The following is a 19,929-nucleotide window of genomic DNA, read 5'->3' on the forward strand; positions in this document are numbered from 1 at the left end:
AAAAATCACTGTTGATGATACACAGCTGACTAATATAAACAGCTTCAAATACTTGGGAAGCATCATCTCGAGCGATGGGTCTTTGGACAAAGAAATTGATTCCAGGATCAGCAAGGCCAGCCAGGCACTGGGGCGGCTGCATACTAGAGTGCTCAATCAATACAACATCCATATCTACACAAAGCTGAAAGTCTACAAACCTGTAGTTATCCCTTCTTTCCTATATGGATGTGAGTCCTGGACCCTGTACCAAAGACACATCAAACAACTGGAGAAATTTCACATATGCACTCTCTGTTCCATCCTCAGCATTCGTTGGCAAGACTGTGTCTCCAACCTGGAGGTCTTGGATGTTGTGGAGTCTACCAGCATTGAGTCCCTGAATTAGAGCCCAGATGTGGTGGGTGGGACATATCATCAGAATAGATGACCACTGTATGTCTCACCAGTTGCTCTGTAGTGAATTGGAGTCTGGGAAGAGACCTCAAGGTTAACCATGCAAGCACCACAAAAATACTGTGACAGAAACCCTATACCACTGTGACATCCATCCAAGGGAATTAGAAGCTGCGGCTGCTGATAAACTCACTGGCAATCCCTGTGCTATGAAGCTTCCACCAGCTTTGAAGACAAGCACCGCCAAAAACTGATAGAAAACCATGAGTGGCATCACAGAATAACATCCACAATTACTACAACAATGGACTTCCACTACACCCATTGTGCTAGACTCCACGCTTCCAGACTGGAAGACAGAGCCACCTCCGTGTCCACAGATGAACTGCACAAGAGCATGTCTTCTTTGAATCCGAAGGATTATCAGCTATTACCTGCAAAGTCCTTCATGGCTCAAGTCCTCCTTACTTGAGAAACTGTCTACTCTAGATAGAATCTGTCTCTATATACATCTGAGTCAGCAAGTTAAATTATATGTTCCCAACCCTTATGAAAGTAAAGGTGTGGGAACAGGAGATGTGTCCTTTTTTCTGCTGCCTCAGACCAGTGGAAGAGTTAGTCCCCAAGGATGGGCCACTCCCTGTTGACACGTAGCATGGAATTTAAAACAATTAACTTCCACTGGGTTTTTGGATCTTGGTCTATAGGGAATTGTTTTTATTAGCTGGTTTATTTCTTAATTTTATTTCTCTGTTTTTGCAGTTATGCATTTTATGATTTTATATATTTTAACGGTTATAAGGTGTCCAGAGTCAAAAGTTCAGGGTCCATACAAATAACATGAAATCAATAACCAAAATCTAGATATTGTTCTAAGGAAGAAGTTTTATATTGTTCCTTACTAAAAACTGTATTTGAGAGAGGAAAAAAAAAGAGCGAAAACTTGATGGTTATCTGAGTAAAGATATAATCACACAAGTGCGCACACACACACACTCTCTCACACACACAAATTGCTTTCTATAGTGTAGGGCTATCACATGTAGCATGGAGCTGTGAATTGGTTATGTCAGTTTACTTTGCTGCGCTACTTGAGGATTATTTTTCTGTTACTTATTTTGTAAGTTCTTTTTTTTGGCGGCGGGGGGGCTTTTAAGGCAGTCTGGACTCCTGGCATGAATAAGTCCATGTAATTTTCTAGGCAACATTTTTGGAAGTGGTTTGTTATTGCCTTCTTTCTAGGACTGAGAAAGAGCGATTGGCTCAAAGTCGCCCATCTGGCTTCCATGCCTAAGGCAGGACTAAAACTCATATTTCCCCACTCCTAATCCAGAATCTTTACTACTAGGCAAAACAGGCTCTCACAATTCTAATTATGATCATATAAAAATAATAATTCTAATTATGGAAAAACTGATTTATAAAGATTATCCAAAAGTCAATAAATAATTGTTTCCCTTAAATCTCAGCTTCTAGTTTTCATAACTGTTCCACTCTCTACAAATAACTCCTTATTCCATTCAACTTGCTAGTTCTATTCAGAGGAAAAAGCCAATCCCTGTGAAGTTCTATTATTAGCACAGCCACTCAAAATATTTCCCTCTTCTTCTCCTTGATTCATAATATGAACATATAAATTGGGATACAGTAGTGTCTGTTTAGAGTCACACAGAAATGTTTCTGCCTTTATAACCCTCAAATTTCTATTGAGTATAGAAATGGTATTTCCAGAGTTAACACAGTGAAACAACATACTTCAATACTGTGCACAATTTTCAAACTTACTGAATGAAAATTGTTTCATGTACAAGTTAGTAGGTTGTTAAATTGACAAATATACCCATTTTATTTAAATTTGGTGGCAGACAAATCCTAGGATTCTGTAAAATTTTGGTGAACAATATTAACATACTTTATTCAGGCTTATTAAAGGAACATAGTCTTTCATTAAGTAATCTGAGCAGCAGATAAAAAAATCTTATACTTTCACTCAAATCTATGGCAGCAACTGCTGGCAAATTTAGGACACAAATTCTCAATTTCATTCTACAGTTAGAAGGCTACTACAGTGTTCACAGAATTTTCTGCATTGTCAATTTAAACTAGTAGATCCTATGTGAAATTCCTATTCCTTTATTTATTTACTCCAATTTTTAAAACTGTATTCTGCTTGTCAAAACCAGGTGCACAAGATAATAAGCAATTAAAATAATCCAATAACATTCTAAACAATTAAACTGTACAATAAAAGGCAATAATTAAAGTGCGTGCTACTAAAACAAACAGTAAAAACAGAAACCAAAGTTTTTAAAAAAAGACAAAAATTGCCACATGAATTTTTTGGGAAAAATGTCTTAAAGATTTTATAGCTTAGTTTGGGAAATATAATTTCCTGTCTCTTCCTGTCAATTGTCCTCCTAATTACCTGTAATGTGTATATGGCGTCTGGTGTTTGACCATAAATAAAGTTAATATATACACAATTGATTAAAAAGAGAATAAAGCATCTTTGCCTGCTACCTAAAAAGCAATGAAGCCCATGCTAGGTATACCACCTTGGGGATAAAAGTAAGGGCCTGCTCTCTGATAGTTGGTCACTGTAGTTCTGCATAGGAGGGCATGTGGAACAAGGATGATCTAAAATAGTCTCAGAAGGTAGGGACATTCTGGAACAGAGATGTGTTACTATGATCCAAGCCATTAAATGTTTTATAGTTTGTCTGTCTGTTCTTCCTTTGAGTCAGTGTTGACTTCTGGTGACCACTTGGACTAGTCCCTCCAGTTTTCTTGGCAAGTTTTTCAGAAGTACTTTGCCATTTCCTTCTTCCTAGGGCTGAAAGAGAATGACTGCCCCAAAGTCACCCAGGCAGCTTTGTCCCGAAGGTGGGACTAGAACTCATGGTCTCCCAATTTCTAGCCTGGTGCCTTTAACCACTACTCCAAACTGGCTTTCTTATAGAGTAATACCAGCACCTTAAACTGGGGCTGGAAACAGAGGACCAGCAAAGATTTCATAAAGCTGGTGGAATAAGACCTTAACATCAAGTATCAGTCAATGCTCTTTGTTTTGTACTAACCAAAAGTTTTGTACTAACCAAAGTTTCTGGACTCTCTGTAAGGGCAGCCCACATATATCATACAATGTAACCTCACAAAGGTATAGTTATACAATATATTTAACAGGCCGAAACTACATTGTATTACAGGTACTATGTGAGAATGTAGGGACATTTAACCCTGTGACTCCTACAAGTCTTTTGAAATATAACTGTTTATATAGATAACAGATAACAAAGAACAGGGGTAAACACCAGTGAAAGAAAATCTTGGAAGAGAGAATAGCAACCAATGTCTATCACATAGCATTATTTCAACAGCAACTCTGAGATCATAAAGGGCAATACACTAGCAGATAGATCTTCAACCAGAAATCCTAATGTTCTTCTACTGATTTTTAATATAAATTTATTGGATTTATTGTCTGTTACAGCCTATCCTGGTCAAACATTGTGAAGGGGATAGTGGCAAGTTCAGAGGAGCAGCAGAGGACAGACTCCACTGCTCCCAGTACTTTACTGTTCATAAACAACAGGGCAAAGATGGCAAGATTTTATTTATTTATTTATTTATTTATTTAATTTGTATGCCAAATTGAGATGAAATCACCAAAAGCATCATCTCCCATGATATACAATGGTACATCAATGCTACATGCAGGACTGCTCTTTCTATTCTGCCATGGTCCCTGGAAGATTTGAAAGTTATAGTTGATACAGTTATCCCCAGTTTTGTGAATCTATCTGATTACATCTTAATCACTGACCAAGTTGGCATGATAAAGTAAGAGGTAAGTTAAAATACTGTAGTTGTTTGGTTTTATGATAACAATAAACACTCTGCATGAATATATGATTACATAGGATGAAGATTAATACAACTCATGATACTATACTTAAATTAACTATGGATAATATTGACATAAGCATAGTATACACTAGAAGATTAATACTGTATCAGATCAAAAGTCCATTTGTTCCAGCATTTTAATTCACACACAGCCAACCAGATGTCAAAAGAAGGACCCCCAAGACAATATCACTGTTGCTTCCAGTTAGCTAATTTGTAGTATTATGGAGCCTCTGAACCTAGAGGTAGAATGACTATTGGTACTGGTGACTATTGGTATACATTTCCCTGAATTTCATGAATTTAACTAATTCTCTTTTAAAATATTCAGATTTGTAGCCATTACTATAGCTAGTGGCAGTAATGCACTATACACTGGGCAACAGACAAATTTTTCAGGCTATATTGGGAAAAAATAATTTTATCATAAAAGTGGCAACTCTTCCTTTCCTTTGAACTACTGCAAATTCCATTAAGTTCTCAGAACATTTTTTTCTAAAGGAAAATACAGCTTTGTACGTGCTTTCCCTTAATTCTTACATTTCTATACATATTTGTTATCTTCTGAACTGGGTATTTCAGGTTTGCATATATATATTTAAGAGCTCCAAAATCTATATATTTGTATAAAAATTGCAGCCAATGTGTTCTGTGCTATGTACAGCAAATCTAAATATCTATTTAAATATCTCTTTTCTGTGTTATTATTTTTTTAACCATATGTCTTCCACTCATAGAGGAATTGTTCTAGGTCCATCATCAGTTACCCTTTTCTACATATTTTGCAGCTCTTCAGTATTATTTTTGGTAAGCAATGATTATATTCCCAGTGTTGGCACATTATTTATTTATTTATCTATATTTCATATCTGTCACTGCCCATCTCACTGCAGAGTGACTCTGAGTGGTTTACAGAAAAAAGAATAAATATTAATTAAAATAGAATAAATATTCATTAAAATACATTAAAATACAACAAGATTCCTATATAGAAATAAATAGCTTCTAAGGAACTGATGTTAACTAGAAGTTATTAGACTCAGGGAGTGTCTTCAAGGCACCAGCCAACCCCAGAGTTGGTTATATCCCTTCTTGCTCCACGCGAGTTGGCAGAGCCAGGCCTTACTTGTTTATTTATTTGTTATACATGCATCATGATACTGGCTGCTTTGTTTCTTTAAACATATCCTAATGATCACCAACACCTAACAGCAGCTTCACAGCAGACTGACACTTTATTTAAGCTATCCACCATGACTTTTCAATGGTTGTGATTACCAAGTCAGTCCCCCTCAGAATGCACGTAAAGTTAAAATTTTCCCCACAATCTGCATCGATTATACTTACACTGAACTACTTCTAATGTTAATGTATATTCCATTGGTTGAGATAAATTGTTCTGGATTGTTGTTTCACTTTTTATTTACCACCCTCCCCCCTCATAAATAATTTGGTATTATTAGAAAACCTAATCAGCTTCTGCTAACTTACATTTACATAAACATTCGGAAATAATGTATGTCCTAAAACTCCTGCTAATCAGTTTTATTAAATATCCCCAAATTCATGCTTAATGAGCAAGGGGACATTTTTTTAATCCATTTTCTCCATATCACATATAATGTCATGTACTGCATCCTCTTTTATTTCTAAATCAGAAAGTCTTGAATACTGTACCTGTCCCTCCTGGGGAACCCATTTTGAGATTTAAAATTTATAGGCATATTATTATAATATTATACTTTATTTTGATCCATTCCCTAAGAATCTCTATCACTGAATTTGCTTTTCTCAAAGCTCCTGTACATTGGACATTTTTTCAGTGAGCTATTCACTATGAATCCAAGACACCTCTCCTGTTCTAGTTCATGGAATTTGTTTGTTTATATGTATGTGGTTTAGATATATGGCTAAGAAGAATGTTGGCAGTGTCTAGAGTCTGATTTGGTTTTCACCATTCTAAATAATTTGTGTCAGCTGTAAAACCTGGCCATTTCATAGATTATCCCTGAATCAAGACCTCTTATAAATGTATTAGAATAAATACATATCTTCGAGAACCTAATTTCTTATATTTCCTCATTATCAGAATTATTCAAGTAGCAATATTCTCTGCTTCATATTTTTAGCCAGTTACTTGTCCATAAAAGTGGACTGCTTACTCCACAATAATCCAATAAATATGAAAGCAAAGAATATAATAACAAGCAAAAATTATATTAAAGATATTCATTTAAAAGTTACTCTTTTTAAATTATTGATCTATAGTGCCAAAAGTAAATGCATACAAACAAATACAAGATAACCCACTATTTAATCATTGGTAAAGGAACAGTCCCCAGTCTTTTCCCATCTCCAGGAAGAATATCTCCTACCCCTTTCACTGCCATCAACCATAGTTACTACAGAGGTCCTACCATGAAATCATTTTGAAGAATTATGCCATGCTATTATATTCTCCTCTTTTAATGATACCTTCTTTTTTACCTGTTCCTTTTGATTTTTCATACCAATTTTATATACAGTACTGTGCAAAGGTTTGACAGGTGTGAAAAAATGCTGTAAAGTAAGAATGCTTTCAAAAATATATATTGTAATTGTTTCTGTTTACCACTTTACAAAATGCAAAGTGAGCAAACAGAAGAGAAATCTAAATCAAATCAATATTTGGTGTGACTACCCTGGCTTCAAACCAGCATCAGTTCTTATACTTGCACACTTTGTACACTTGCACAAAGTCAGGGATCTTATAGGATTAGAGTCAGGTATATGATTAACCAATTATACCAAGCAGGTGCTAATGATCATCAATTTCATATGTAGGTTGAAACACAGTCATTAACTGAAACAGAAAAAGCTTAAAATTGGGTGAGGAACAGCCAAATTCTGCTACTAAGGTGAGGTTGTGGAAGACAGTTTCATGTCACAGGTCATACACCACAGCAAGACTGAGCACAGCAACAAGACACAAGGTAGTTATACTGCATCAGCAAGGTCTCTCCCAGGCAAACATTTCAAAGCAGACTGGGGTTTCAAGATGTGCTGTTCAAGCTCTTTTGAAGAAGCACAAAGAAATGGGCAATGTTGAAGACTGTAGACACAATGGTCGTCCAAGGAAACTTAATGCAGCAGATGAAAGCCACATCGTGCTTACTTCCCTTTGACATTGGAAGATGTCCAGCAGTGCCATCAGCACTGGCAGAAACCAGTGGGACCCAGGTACACCCATCTACTGTCTGGAGGGGTCTGGCCAGAAGCGGTCTTCCTGGAAGAATTGAGGCCAAAAAGCCATACCTCCGACGTGGAAACAAGGCTAAGCGACTCAACTATGCCCAAAAACATAGGAACTGCGGTGCAGAAAAATGGCAGCAGGTGCTCTGGACTGAGGAATCAAAATTTGAAAGATTTGGCTGTATCAGGAGGCAGTTTGTTCACCGAAGGGCTGGAGAGCAGTACAATAATGAATGTCTGCAGGCAACAGTGAAACATGGTAGAGGTTCTTTGAAAGTTTGGGGCTGCATTTCTGCAAATGGAGTTGGAGATTTGGTCAGGATCAATGGTGTCCTCAGTACTGAGAAATACAGGCAGATACTTATCCATCATGCCATACCATCAGGGAGGTGTGTGACTGGCCCCAAATTTATTCTGCAGCAGGGCAACAACCCCAAACATACAGCCAATGTCATTAAGAACTCTCTTCCGCATAAAGAAGAACATGGAGTCCTGGAAGTGAGGGTTTGGCCCCCACAGAGCCCTCATCTCAACATCATCAAGTCTCTCTGAGGTTACATGAAGAGACAGAAGGATCTGAGGCAGCCTATATCCACAGGAGATCTGTGGTTAGTTCTCCAAGATGTTTGGAACAACCTACCTGCCGAGTTCCTTCAAAACACTGTGTACAAGTGCACTTGGAAGAATTGATGCTGTTTTGAAGGCAAAGGGTGGTCACACCAAATATTGATTTGATTTAGGTTTTTCTTGTGTTTCCTCACTTTGCATTTTGTAAACTGATAAACATAAACAATTACAATATATATTTTTGAAAGCATTCTTACTTTACAGCATTTTTTCACACCTGCCTAAAACTTTTGCACAGTACTGTAATATAACAAGAGATTATAGTACTAATATTTTAACTGTGAATAACAGATCAGCCATAATTCTAGCATCAGTAAATTATCTAAGAATGAATACCAGCCCTCTTATTTGCATAGTTAAATATTTTTTTTAAGTTACAGTACAATAATAAAAATAGGAATACAAAAGTATTTAGCAAGTATGTGTGCATGTGTATTGATATACATATTTCCATTGTGTGATTGAAAAAGAACATCCTTGACTGAACCATGCAATCCCCAAATCATACAACCTTCAAACTTTCTTGTGCTATCTGACAGAGTAGAACATTGTGGAGCCTTATGAATTAAAAATAAAATAAAATAAAATAAACATAAACATAAAATATCAAAAAAGAAATTATTCAAACTTTATATTAAGAAAATATAATGCAACATACTTTAATGGAGGAATTTGGTAAGTTTCTGATAATTAATGTGCATCAGAAGAGTTAGATATTGGATGTGAACCATGTTAACTCATATGTTCACTTACCCATTATGGTTAAGGCTGTAGCTTTGGTTAGTTCTTCTTTCATTGAATCTATTACTTCAAAATTGTCACCATCCAAGTTGCATCGGTTTATAGTTCCATTGCCTGAACTGATCCAATAAAGCTTATTCTCTACATAATCTATGCATAAACCTGAAACACATTTATAGATACATGGATCATATTTGCAGCAATTTCAATATATAAACTCTATTTTTTACATTTTCCTGCTTGCTTACATAATAGCAAAATACATTTATGGATTCTAAATCATTTTAAAAATAGCAGTCCTGGTATATGAAGTTTTTAAGATTCATTTTGAAAACCAAGCAAATAAAAATCCAAACCTCAGTATGAAAGTAAAGCCACTTGAGTTATTTACATCTTATTATTTTCCCCATGTAACTATAAAGGGATTATGGGGACAGAGGAGCATTCTTTACTATCCATTGCAACCAATATTATTGATAATTTATTCCTTTTGTTCTTGGGCTTTCATTTTTAACACTTTCTTAATTGTCCATTTCCATTTTATTTCTACCTTGGCTATCTACCTTCTGTCCAATTAACTGTTACCTTTACTATAAAATGCCTGGTTACTGCATGAAAATAAATAGCAGCATCCCCCCCTCCCCAGTAAACTATGTGTCTGTCTATATATTCCACAGCTCTGATGTTAAAACAGCCATGTCTTTTTCAAGCCTTGCAGGGCTTCTTCAAAAACTGCTTTTGACTGTTTCCATGTGTGTATGCTAGGAGTAGCTTCCAAAACAGTTGCATGAGACTGCAAAAAGATGAAGCTGTTTTAACATTTTGAAAAAGGAACCTTGTATAAGCTTGCACGTGTTCCAGAACATCTGTTCTGAATGATTTACACAGTCTTATTAGCCACTGATAGCCCAATACTCCATGGATGTTCCAAAGTAATAAGGGAAGTTGTGAAAATAAAAATCAAAACTACACCTTTTATTTTATTTTTTAATCAACAATTAGAGGAACTTGCAGAGTTTTTGTTATATATTATGAAGCTATATACTTGCCTATAAGTTTAAAGTTAATACAGAGTTGTAAGACAATAAAAGCTGAAACATTTAAGATGACATTTTGTGTTATGATCATTGAATTATGCTTTGCAGAAAACTTACACAACATGATGGTGTAATATTAATTCCTGGAGCTACAATTTAGCTTAGTAGCCTATAGGAGCACTGAAAGAAAGGGGATTAAAAAGCTACTGAGCAGGCCATAATTCTATAGAAAACTGTAATTTGACAGCGCTCATCTAATACTGTGACAGTGTTATCTACTACTTTTACCTTAATTTTACAACTGTTTTATGCAAGCACAAATTTTTATACCGGGTGCATCCAGTGGGATTGCCTACTTTCTTGCAAGATTCTAGCTGGTAAAAAATACTGAACATATGTTTTATACTCACAATCTAGAAATCATTTAGATTCTTTCAAGGCAGATTTGGTTCTAACAATACCCTTTCTGTAAAAAAGTAAAAGATGGTTGTTGCCTCTTCTCTATTACTATGAGGCAGTGAGATAAATTTAGAATATTTGTTCTGGGAATTGAAGGACTCTATTTTCACAGAAGAAACTAGAATCCAGAAAAAGGATTAAAGGAAAGATGAATGCAACTGATTCATCCTTCTCACCCTCCATGTTATATCCTATATAATTTTAGACTGTCTCCAGCCATCTACACCAATATTTCAGGAGCTGTAGGGAAGGAGGAATATGTGAAACCAGTCTCTCTTCCTCCAGAGGAATTATCCCATCAGTGGCATTTTGCTCATAAGTACCTACAGATTTAAAATAAATGATTTTTACTGATTATATTTGTCAAATAAGTCTAAATAATTTATTTTCTTGACAAAGATTGGTTATTTTTCCCACCATATACTGTAAGAAACCAATATACACAAATGAAAATATTTAAGCAACACAGAAAACTGGGGCGAGTGAAGGGTTTGACATCTGTAAATGAAAATGGGACATTTTCATTAGGGGACTGAATTCTAAATAGATTGCTTAATAATTAATCCAGTCCCATATTTTGTTTGAAATTCCTTTTACCTCTGGTAATGAATAATACATCTAAATGAGCAATGTTTAACAATGGATAAGCTTAAAATGCTGTTGTTGTCTCTTTTTTTTTACTTTTAGAGAAGCAAAATTCATCGAGCCAAACTGCTTAAAGATTACTATTTTTCACTGAGTAGCAGTACGTACTAATAAAATGCCAAGCAGTTACTCTGACAAGATTGTAATATAATTACATTCCAAGTAAATGGATTTTAAAAGGCAATAGGCAAAAGGCAAACTCAGATTAATCAATTGCTGAATATTCTCTTTATTAATACAAAAAGCAATCCAATGAATAGTGGTAAAATTATTCAGGAGAGACTTCAGATTACTGAAATGAATATTACTTTACAGTACTCATTTTTTGAATTTGCAAATGATTAAGAAAAACAGTCACCTTTCTTTCCTCCATTATTATCAGTCAAGTCAAGTTATTTTAACAAATGTTCTCACCATTTAAGGGACAGCTTTATGGCTGGTTCAATGAATTATGCTAAGGCGTAACGTGGCTTGTTCTGTTTAGGTTTACCATAATGTGTGAATCCAGCCACTGCAGCTTGTAAACCATAAACCATATTTTATTGTTTATTGAAATCAGTGAACCCAGTCAACTATTGTTTAGTCAATAAATCATGACTTAACATGTGTGTAGAATGTTTTAGAGGCACATCATGGAATCATTTGCATAAAAGGAAAGGTTTGTCTATAGCAGAAGTAAGGAAGTCCCAAACCATATTGTCTGCACCTTCTCCATTTGTAGCCCCCAGCATCTTGAAACTGCAATTAAAATTTGTAACCAGTGTAGCCAATTTTGATGGGATATTTTTTTCCTTTCCTTTATCTGACCTAACAAATAGGAGTGAGAATAGGAAGCTGCACCTGCTTTTCCCATTCCCAACTTTAAACATTTTTAAAAATGACCCCATTTCTTTTCATTTGGTAGGCTGATTTTTTCCATATTTTTGTATTTGAAGGGGGGAAGGGTTAAAAATTACAATAAAAACATCAGGATAGAGGTCAACCACTCCCATTCTCACTTCAATACCCATGACCATAATTAGCCTTAAAAATGGCAAATTCTTACTCTTAACTTTGCCAAATATGAAAAAGTGTTCCCAAATCCAGTTCTACTCTTTCCAAAGATACTGCTACAGAACTAGATGGGCTCCCTGAGTCCTTTGGAAGGTTAAGAAGCTGAACTGTGGTCTATGACCCTTCAAACATTGTTCATGCCTGGGCTATAACCTTGTCAGAAACCTGCATTTAATTTGGAATATAACATTTCTGAGAACAACTCTAGGAGTGTTTCTCCCTCAGCACCCAATGCTGTATTTTAAAGAATTGGCCTACAAATTGGAATGCTTGTTATAATTTAGAATTCCAAAGTTTTAGGTAGTCAAATGACTTTGTAAAGCACCCATGAACAACTAACATGAAATTAGCAATAAAGGCAAACTGCAGTTGTAAGGTATTTTGCTAAACTCTTTTAATAGAGAAAAGACAAAAGACTTAATCATTAGTAGCCAGAAATTGAGAGTAGAAATAAGGGAAATAAGAAAAGGAACACAGAAATGGAAAGAGAAGATGATTTAAATAATAAATCTAAATTATATAATAAGATGTGTCCAAAACATGTTTCTTAGGATTTCTTAGGATCTGTTGAAAATGCAGTAGGGGTACTCAGTGTTAGAGTATGAAAAGCTATGGGGGTTCATCAGTTGATTCCCCTCAAGTCCACCAATGGAGAACTCTTAATTGTATGGGAGCCAGAAGAAAAGATGTTTAAAATTGTTTAGAATAATAGATAGTATGATGGATGCAGTTGGATGGAAGTTGTGAGGTTTAACAGCCACAGAATGAAAACAGCAGAGAGACAGAGACGGGGAGAGAGAGAGAGAGAGAGAGAGAGGGAGGGAGGGAGGGAGGGAGGGAGGGAGGAATGAGGGCTTTATAAATAAGAATAGAATTTTACATAGAAACCTAAGAATGACATTTTGGACAGAGAAACATGAAGGCCATGAGATCAGTAGGAAAAAGCAGCTCACAGATGTAAGGCAAGAGCGCCAAAGATCCAAGAAGAGACTCTGCTGATAAATTGCAGTGAAACAAATTGGATTAGAGATTGGAGAGACAGAGATAGAGAAGCCTTTACTCTCCAAGCACTTCTATTCTCCAGTTCTCTTAAGAGAAATCTGAAGTAGCTGTATCAAATAGCTCAGTTCTATAGATAATTCTGCAGAAGAATTGCCTTGCTCTCATTGCACAGAAGGGGGACAGCTGATCTCCCTGAAAAAGCTTAAGTAGGAAATGGCTGAAAAGGAGCTGATTCTCTCTCCTCCCACTCCCTCCATCCCTGTGGGACAACTTGAAAAGCTAACCTGAAAAGATGCCTTTTTGGAAATTGGTCAATAATTAGATTTTTAAAGTACACTTTGAAATGTATGAATCTAAGTGGTCTGTCACATAACACAGTTGAAACTATTTAAGTCTTTGAAGTTCAACAGCAGCACTTCAAACTGGCATCAGAAGAGCATTAGTAACCAGTGCAAAAGATAAAAGTTACTCTAATACAATTAGACTGTTTCACCAAGAAGTACATAACCTGCCATATTCTACAACAGCTGAAGTTTTCAAGTCATTTTCAAAGACTGACCAACAAAGCATATGCTAAAGCAGTGGATTCAGCTGAATAAATAACACTAATCATATTTTTATTTTTTTAGTGCCTATAACTAGCCATAGTACAAAATAATAAAATACAACTTAAAAAAAAATTAATACAATTACATGGTACAAACCACTTAAGATCACAGCTAAACTACAGAGTCTATGTAACCTGAATGGCATGTAACATTTAAAACACTAAGACTTTTATCTAAATAGCAATGCAGGTAGTCCTTCAGTTATGACCATTCATTCAGTGACCATTCATAGTTATGACAATGCTGAACAAATGGTACTTACAACCTGTCCTTGGAGTTCTGGCTGTCATAGTATCTCCGTGGTCATGTGATCATGATTTTCAATGTTCTCTGCTGGCTTCCCACAAACAAAGTCAATGGGGAAGCCAGCAAGGAGTTGCAAGTTGCAGTCACATGAGGTCCTCACTTAACGACCCTCATTTAATGATAGCAACTGGGACTGCCAGAATTGTTGTCACTAAGTGATACAGTCATGTGATGTCGCACTTTATGATTGCATTGTTTAGTGATAGCAATTCCGGTCCCAATTGCCATCATAAGTTGAGGACTACCTGTACATTTCTGCAAGAATATGTAAACTAGCTTTATAAAGACCCATAGAAAAAATAAGCAATGTTTTTAGAGCCTTTTAACATTTTGCTAGATCAGACTACAGGTGATTCTGGTAGAAGTTGATTCCAGAAGAGTGACACTAGATGGGAAAAAGCTCTCAAGGCTGATGTGGCTATTTTGTACAGGAAGGTACCAGTCAGCAACGGCTAGATGATTGGGCTAAGCACATAGGCCCATGAGCTATAAGTACATTTTATAAACAACTGAGTGTCCTGTATGCAAATCCAGATGAGTTAACACCAGCAACTTAAACAAGTACCTTTCATGAATACCCAGCCGTTGTAGGGATTGTTGATAGAGGGAGGTAGGGGTAGTTTGAGCAATGTTCAGATCAGTATATTGCAAACTACCTCTTTTGAATGTTTTGCACAGCCCTAGTAGCTAGTATACAATGCTTTATCATGTGGAAAGAATGTCTTTAGACAAGTTGAGTGTGAGCATGCTAGTGAATGGTACTGAGTGAGTAGCAACCCTTTTTCTTAAGTTAATACATAGACCAAAGACCAAGAGAAGCCAACGCATGTGATATCAGAAGTGCAGCAGGACTGAACCAACAGCAGACAGTTGTTTATGTATGTATAGAAGTGGGTACCCTGAAAATGGAGGTGGACCATCATACTGGCCATGCACTTAGTGAAAATACTTGATGCATGAGAGAGACCAAAGTGTAGTGCTCAGTACTGAAGAAGCAACCATCAACTGCAAAGCAAATGCATTTCAGAACTGATGGAGATACAAAAGCAGAAATTCTAAAGTTCAATCAAGGTAAACCATAACCTGAAGAAAGGAATGGCAGAATATTAAATAAAGTAATCACACTGGTTTTAACAAAGCAATATAGAACTGGATTCAAAGGTTGGTCTTATTTTACTATATTTCTTCTCTACTTAGTTATATTGGGAGTATAATTATGCCTACCAGGGGAATGATTCTCATTTAATCAGGAGCTCCATGATTTTAGGACTTCCAGAGGAAAAAATGGCAGACTGAAGATAGCACTGCAAAATGCAGAGCCAATGACCACAGCAAAGAATGAAGAGCCAGTAAGTAGACCAGCTCTTCAAACCTCTCTGCACAAGGAGAGGACTTAAGATCACCCACAAGTGCACCAGACAGCTGCTCCTCACAAGGAAACCACAAAATAGCAGTCTCTAGTGGGCTTAGAGCTCTGGGAGATGAAGGAATAGCCATCTAGCTCAAACTGCTGTTGGTGCCTTTGAAAGGACACAGTTCACATATTTCCTTTTCTAACCACTTCTGGAAATTGCTTGTTAACTGCTTTTCAGCTATTAGACACCTTTGGATCAACAAGTTTGTTAGCTCTGGGTAAATTTCCTTTCAATCCTTAGTAAAAGAAAGTTTTAACTACAACTTTAAGAACTTAATATTTTTTTTTTTTGGAACAAAGAGCAAAAGGGTGATTAAAACTTCAATTTTAGAAAGTTACAAATGGACTAAGGGTCCAGTTAAATTTGAAATACTTTTTTGGAATTAATTATAAAGAATCCTTCCTGTGGGAAAATGCTTTTGAATAAGATCTTAAAAATTGGACACTAGAGGGAACTAAAGATTACAATTAAAGGAGAAGAACACATAAACTCAACTTCCAATTACAGAATCGAGCAAAATTTTCTAACATTGGACATATTAAAGTCTATTTTTGAAAAATGACTCAGAAGTTAATATTAATAGTGTTAACAGAGACATCTGCCTCTATGGAGAGATTGTGTCTAAAAGATGTTATAAAAGAGGAACAAGTTTTATCTGACAAGATCAAGACTGAGAAAGTGGATTTACAAATGACAGGCTACAAGAATGATGTAAAAGATGTTACACTGGACATACAAAAGAAACCAGCTGATGCTTTAATAATTAAAATAATTAAAAGGGATCTACAAACAATAAGCCAAGAGAGTGACCTGAATAATTTTCCTACTGGATATTACAAAACATTGGATTTACAAATGAGGCTTGTTAAAGTTTTGAAGAATTTTGTGAAAAGGAAAGAATGAAATGAAAAGAAATCAAGTTCTATGACATTATTTGAAGGGACTAAAGATCAAGTTCATTAGAAGTAAAAGGAAGGAATATAAAGTCGGTTTATTTGATCAAGGTTAAAATAGATATGTTGTTATTTCTGGTTACCCTTAATTGACTTTTGCTGATCAGACTGAAACAATGAGGTTTTATGGACTTGTTTATAGATAAGAGATAGGATATGGGAAGAAGAGATCATTTGTTGTATTTTAAGAGGAGGTGATAAGTTAAAATTATTTATGCTTGTTGCAATGAAAGAGGGAAGTAACTTCTTTATATATTTCTTTTTTTTCTTTACTATATTCTTACTTTGCTTTCTTTTCTTTCTCTTTCTCTTCCCTTTTTTTTTCTGCACCTTCTACTCTTTTTAAAATTCTTCCTCCTTTTAGTTTGCATTAGTTTTTACTATTGTAATTATAATCTTTAATAAAATTATTATTTAACAAAAAGGAGGATCATGATTTTATTCAGAGCATGAATCATGTCAACAACTGCACAAATTTTGCAATCATATAGCTGAGGTGGATAGTGGTGAAATTCCATGAATCTAATGTGATTGTTGTCTAATGTGCCAGGAAGAGATAGTTAAGTTGACAGATTAAAGTAAAGTAAAGATGTTGTTACCAACAGTTTGGGTCATTGTCCAAGCAACTGTTTCAAACACAGCATCAAGCATGGAAAGAACCCCTTTGAGGAAAGATAAGTGGCTTGTTTGCTGTATCATGGCAAGGAGGAATGATGGAGTATACTCTTGGATATATTGCAAGACCAAGGACAACCTTTTTTTAATTGGAAAAAAAAATAGGATGGTTAACTCCATCCATCCTGCCATAGTCTTGTTCTTTTGCACCTTGTACAATGTTTTATGATTGGATGAAAACTGCACATAAGCTTTTCAATTTTGGCCTTGGCTTCTTGTGACAGCCCTATGTAATAAAGCCAGACAAGCCTATGTAAGGCAATTAACCTTGCCTTAAGGATGATCGATGAGACTGGTGCTTGACTGCATGAGTTTACTGCTTCAAAATGTGGGTATATTACAATGATGTGAAATGTAGATATCATCAATGACCACTATGCAGTTGAATACAGCTCATTCACTCTATTTAAATGTAATTCTTTCAATTTTGACAGTACAGCTATATGTCTGTTAATAGCACAGTATTACATATATATTTATCCACAAAATGAATTCTCTACTTTACATATGCCTTTCCTCCAATCAACAGTTTCCTTTCTAGAATTTTATTCTTAATATTCAGCAACATGAATTTTTCTTCTCATAGAATTAGAGAGTTGGAGGGCCTCAGAGGTGATTTAATCCAACCTCCTACTCAGGGAAAATCTATTAAAGCGTTCCAGGAGAACATAATACTACATATGGCAACCTAATACACTGTTCGACAGCTCTTCTCCTCTGTACTGAGCATAATCTGAAATATGTTAATCAAGAGATCTTGTGATTGTATCCAAATGAACAAACGTTAACAACAGGAAGAATGAGTGTTATTTAAAATTGTAAGATTTAGATCAGAAGTAAATAATTTAGGACTTACAGTAAATGTAACTATAATGCTAAAAACAGACACTGAACAATAATTTGTTTTTCTTCCTAAAACTGTAAGAATATCAAAAGGCATAATCGTGAAGTTTTAAACACCCATTGTATGTACTATAATCTCAACTTTATTATATACTATGCTTGTCAAAAATACAAAGTAATAAATTATAAGAGATGAAGATGTGAGTAATGTTATAATTTAAGTTCCTATGAATAAAATAAACCTACACTGTAGGAAAAAAGATACAATATTAATAATTCTCATATGATGTCCTGATATGCATATAATACAAAGACAGACTTCTTTTGCCTGATTATGGTTAGTTATATATCTGAATCCATCCTAAAGAAAACATGTTTTTGGGAATATTTTACAAATTGAAACTATGGTTTGAAGAGCTTATTGCTCCTGGCCTTTTTTAACCCTGGTTTATCATGTCTGAATACAGAATTCTTATTCATTTCCAGTTTGGTTTTGTGCTTGACCCCAGCTTCATACCAATCTATAAAGATGCCAGGCAATACCAGTTTAAACATGCCTGTTCCTCAGGCTGAACTGTTTTCCTGTTTTCTTTTTCCTTGAAGTCATCATTCTTTTTAGCAATAGAATTCTTTCCATGGCTAATTCTTCCATGTGCAGAATTCACAAATTTGAGGAATCTGACCTTCAAATGCAAACTGTAAGTTAACCCACCACCACCATCAAAATACTTATTTTAATAAATGGTAAGAAAAAAAAAGGGAAAAATATACACCTGTATGAAAGTCCATAACTATTCCCCCAAACCCACCTCGCAAATACTCATAACATATGAATAGTACCTTTCACAAAGACGTGAGGAAAAAGCCTCATAACATCAAATACACACATACACACACACACACACAAGCCACATTTCATTAAAAAGACAAAAACAAAGATAAAACACTGGCCTCATTAAAACCCACATGAACAGCATAGGTTAAAAAAGAAATTAAAAACCAAAAGTTCCAAGTCAATAAACCCAAAACGCACTGGCTACTTTTTGTATGGTTGTGAAGTTTGCCTCATTATTGGAAGAAAAACAAACCAGGCTTAATATATCATAGTTAAACACAAACAAGAGAGGGAAGGCAGGCAGAACATAGATTCTGCAATGCTTTCTTCCCTCTTTTCCAGCAGTGGCCATATGTGTATAGAGGAGTATGGGGTGAATTGCATTCACTATTCTCTGAGTTACAAGATAGAGAGGGAAGTGGACTTAGAATGGAGCAGTCAGCGATGTCCCTAGATGCTGCCTATCTGCTGATAAGGGTGCACCAGGGAAATTTTTCATGACTATTTTTTTCCCCTCCAAAGCCTAGGGCTTCCTCATATTTGAACTCACTCTGTCTTTGCCATATATAAAATGCACTTTTATGTTATTTAAAAATTCTATAGTTTTTACATATTTGTCCACTAGGAAATTGATTTTGGTGAACTGGGGAAAACTGATATTACTGTGAAAACAGAATAATATGTTCCCTTTGGCAGTATACTGGCAAAGATGGTATACCAAAACACATGTAATTTTATGTGGTATACCATTTTTGATAGATCATGCTTTCTTTTTGATGTATCTATTTTATGATCTTATTTTTTAAGTTGTTCTGGTCTACAGTCATAATAAACTAAACTAAACTACCCTTGCTTTGACACTTCCTCTATAAATATCTGCTTAATTTATATATTCCTACAGAAACACAAACTTGTATTGACTGGGTTCACAAGTTTTATTAAGTTGTGGCTTGTTTAAAACTCTGGTTTATTAAATGTTACCCAAAGTCCACTGGTAATGAGGTGGGCTATAAATTACATGGCTGTGTTTACACAACATGCTAAGACAAGCAAATCATATTGTGGTTTAGCACAATGAGTGAACTGAGTCATGAAAATTCCAGCACTATAGTATTCTGTGAAAAAATGGAAGACAAACTACAATCTGTTATGTCTGTGTTCATGGCTGTTTACTTAGTGTGCACTGTGCCAAATACC

At 35.4% G+C, this 19,929-nt stretch overlaps 1 protein-coding gene across 1 annotated transcript in view; it reads right to left on the reverse strand.

Moving 5' to 3' along the window:
- LRP1B (LDL receptor related protein 1B) overlaps nucleotides 1-19,929 on the reverse strand; it is a 715,984-nt gene that overhangs the window by 235,441 nt on the left and 460,614 nt on the right. The window contains exon 33 of the mRNA XM_088145133.1: nucleotides 8,914-9,063. Within this exon, the coding sequence (XP_088001259.1) occupies nucleotides 8,914-9,063 (150 nt within the window). The remainder of the gene's footprint in view (nucleotides 1-8,913; nucleotides 9,064-19,929) is intronic.

This window comes from Python bivittatus, unplaced genomic scaffold (genome assembly GCF_059951505.1).
Source record: "Python bivittatus isolate LINGU-HERP-01145 unplaced genomic scaffold, Pbiv_v1 ctg000480_np1212, whole genome shotgun sequence".
NCBI lineage: Eukaryota > Metazoa > Chordata > Lepidosauria > Squamata > Pythonidae > Python > Python bivittatus.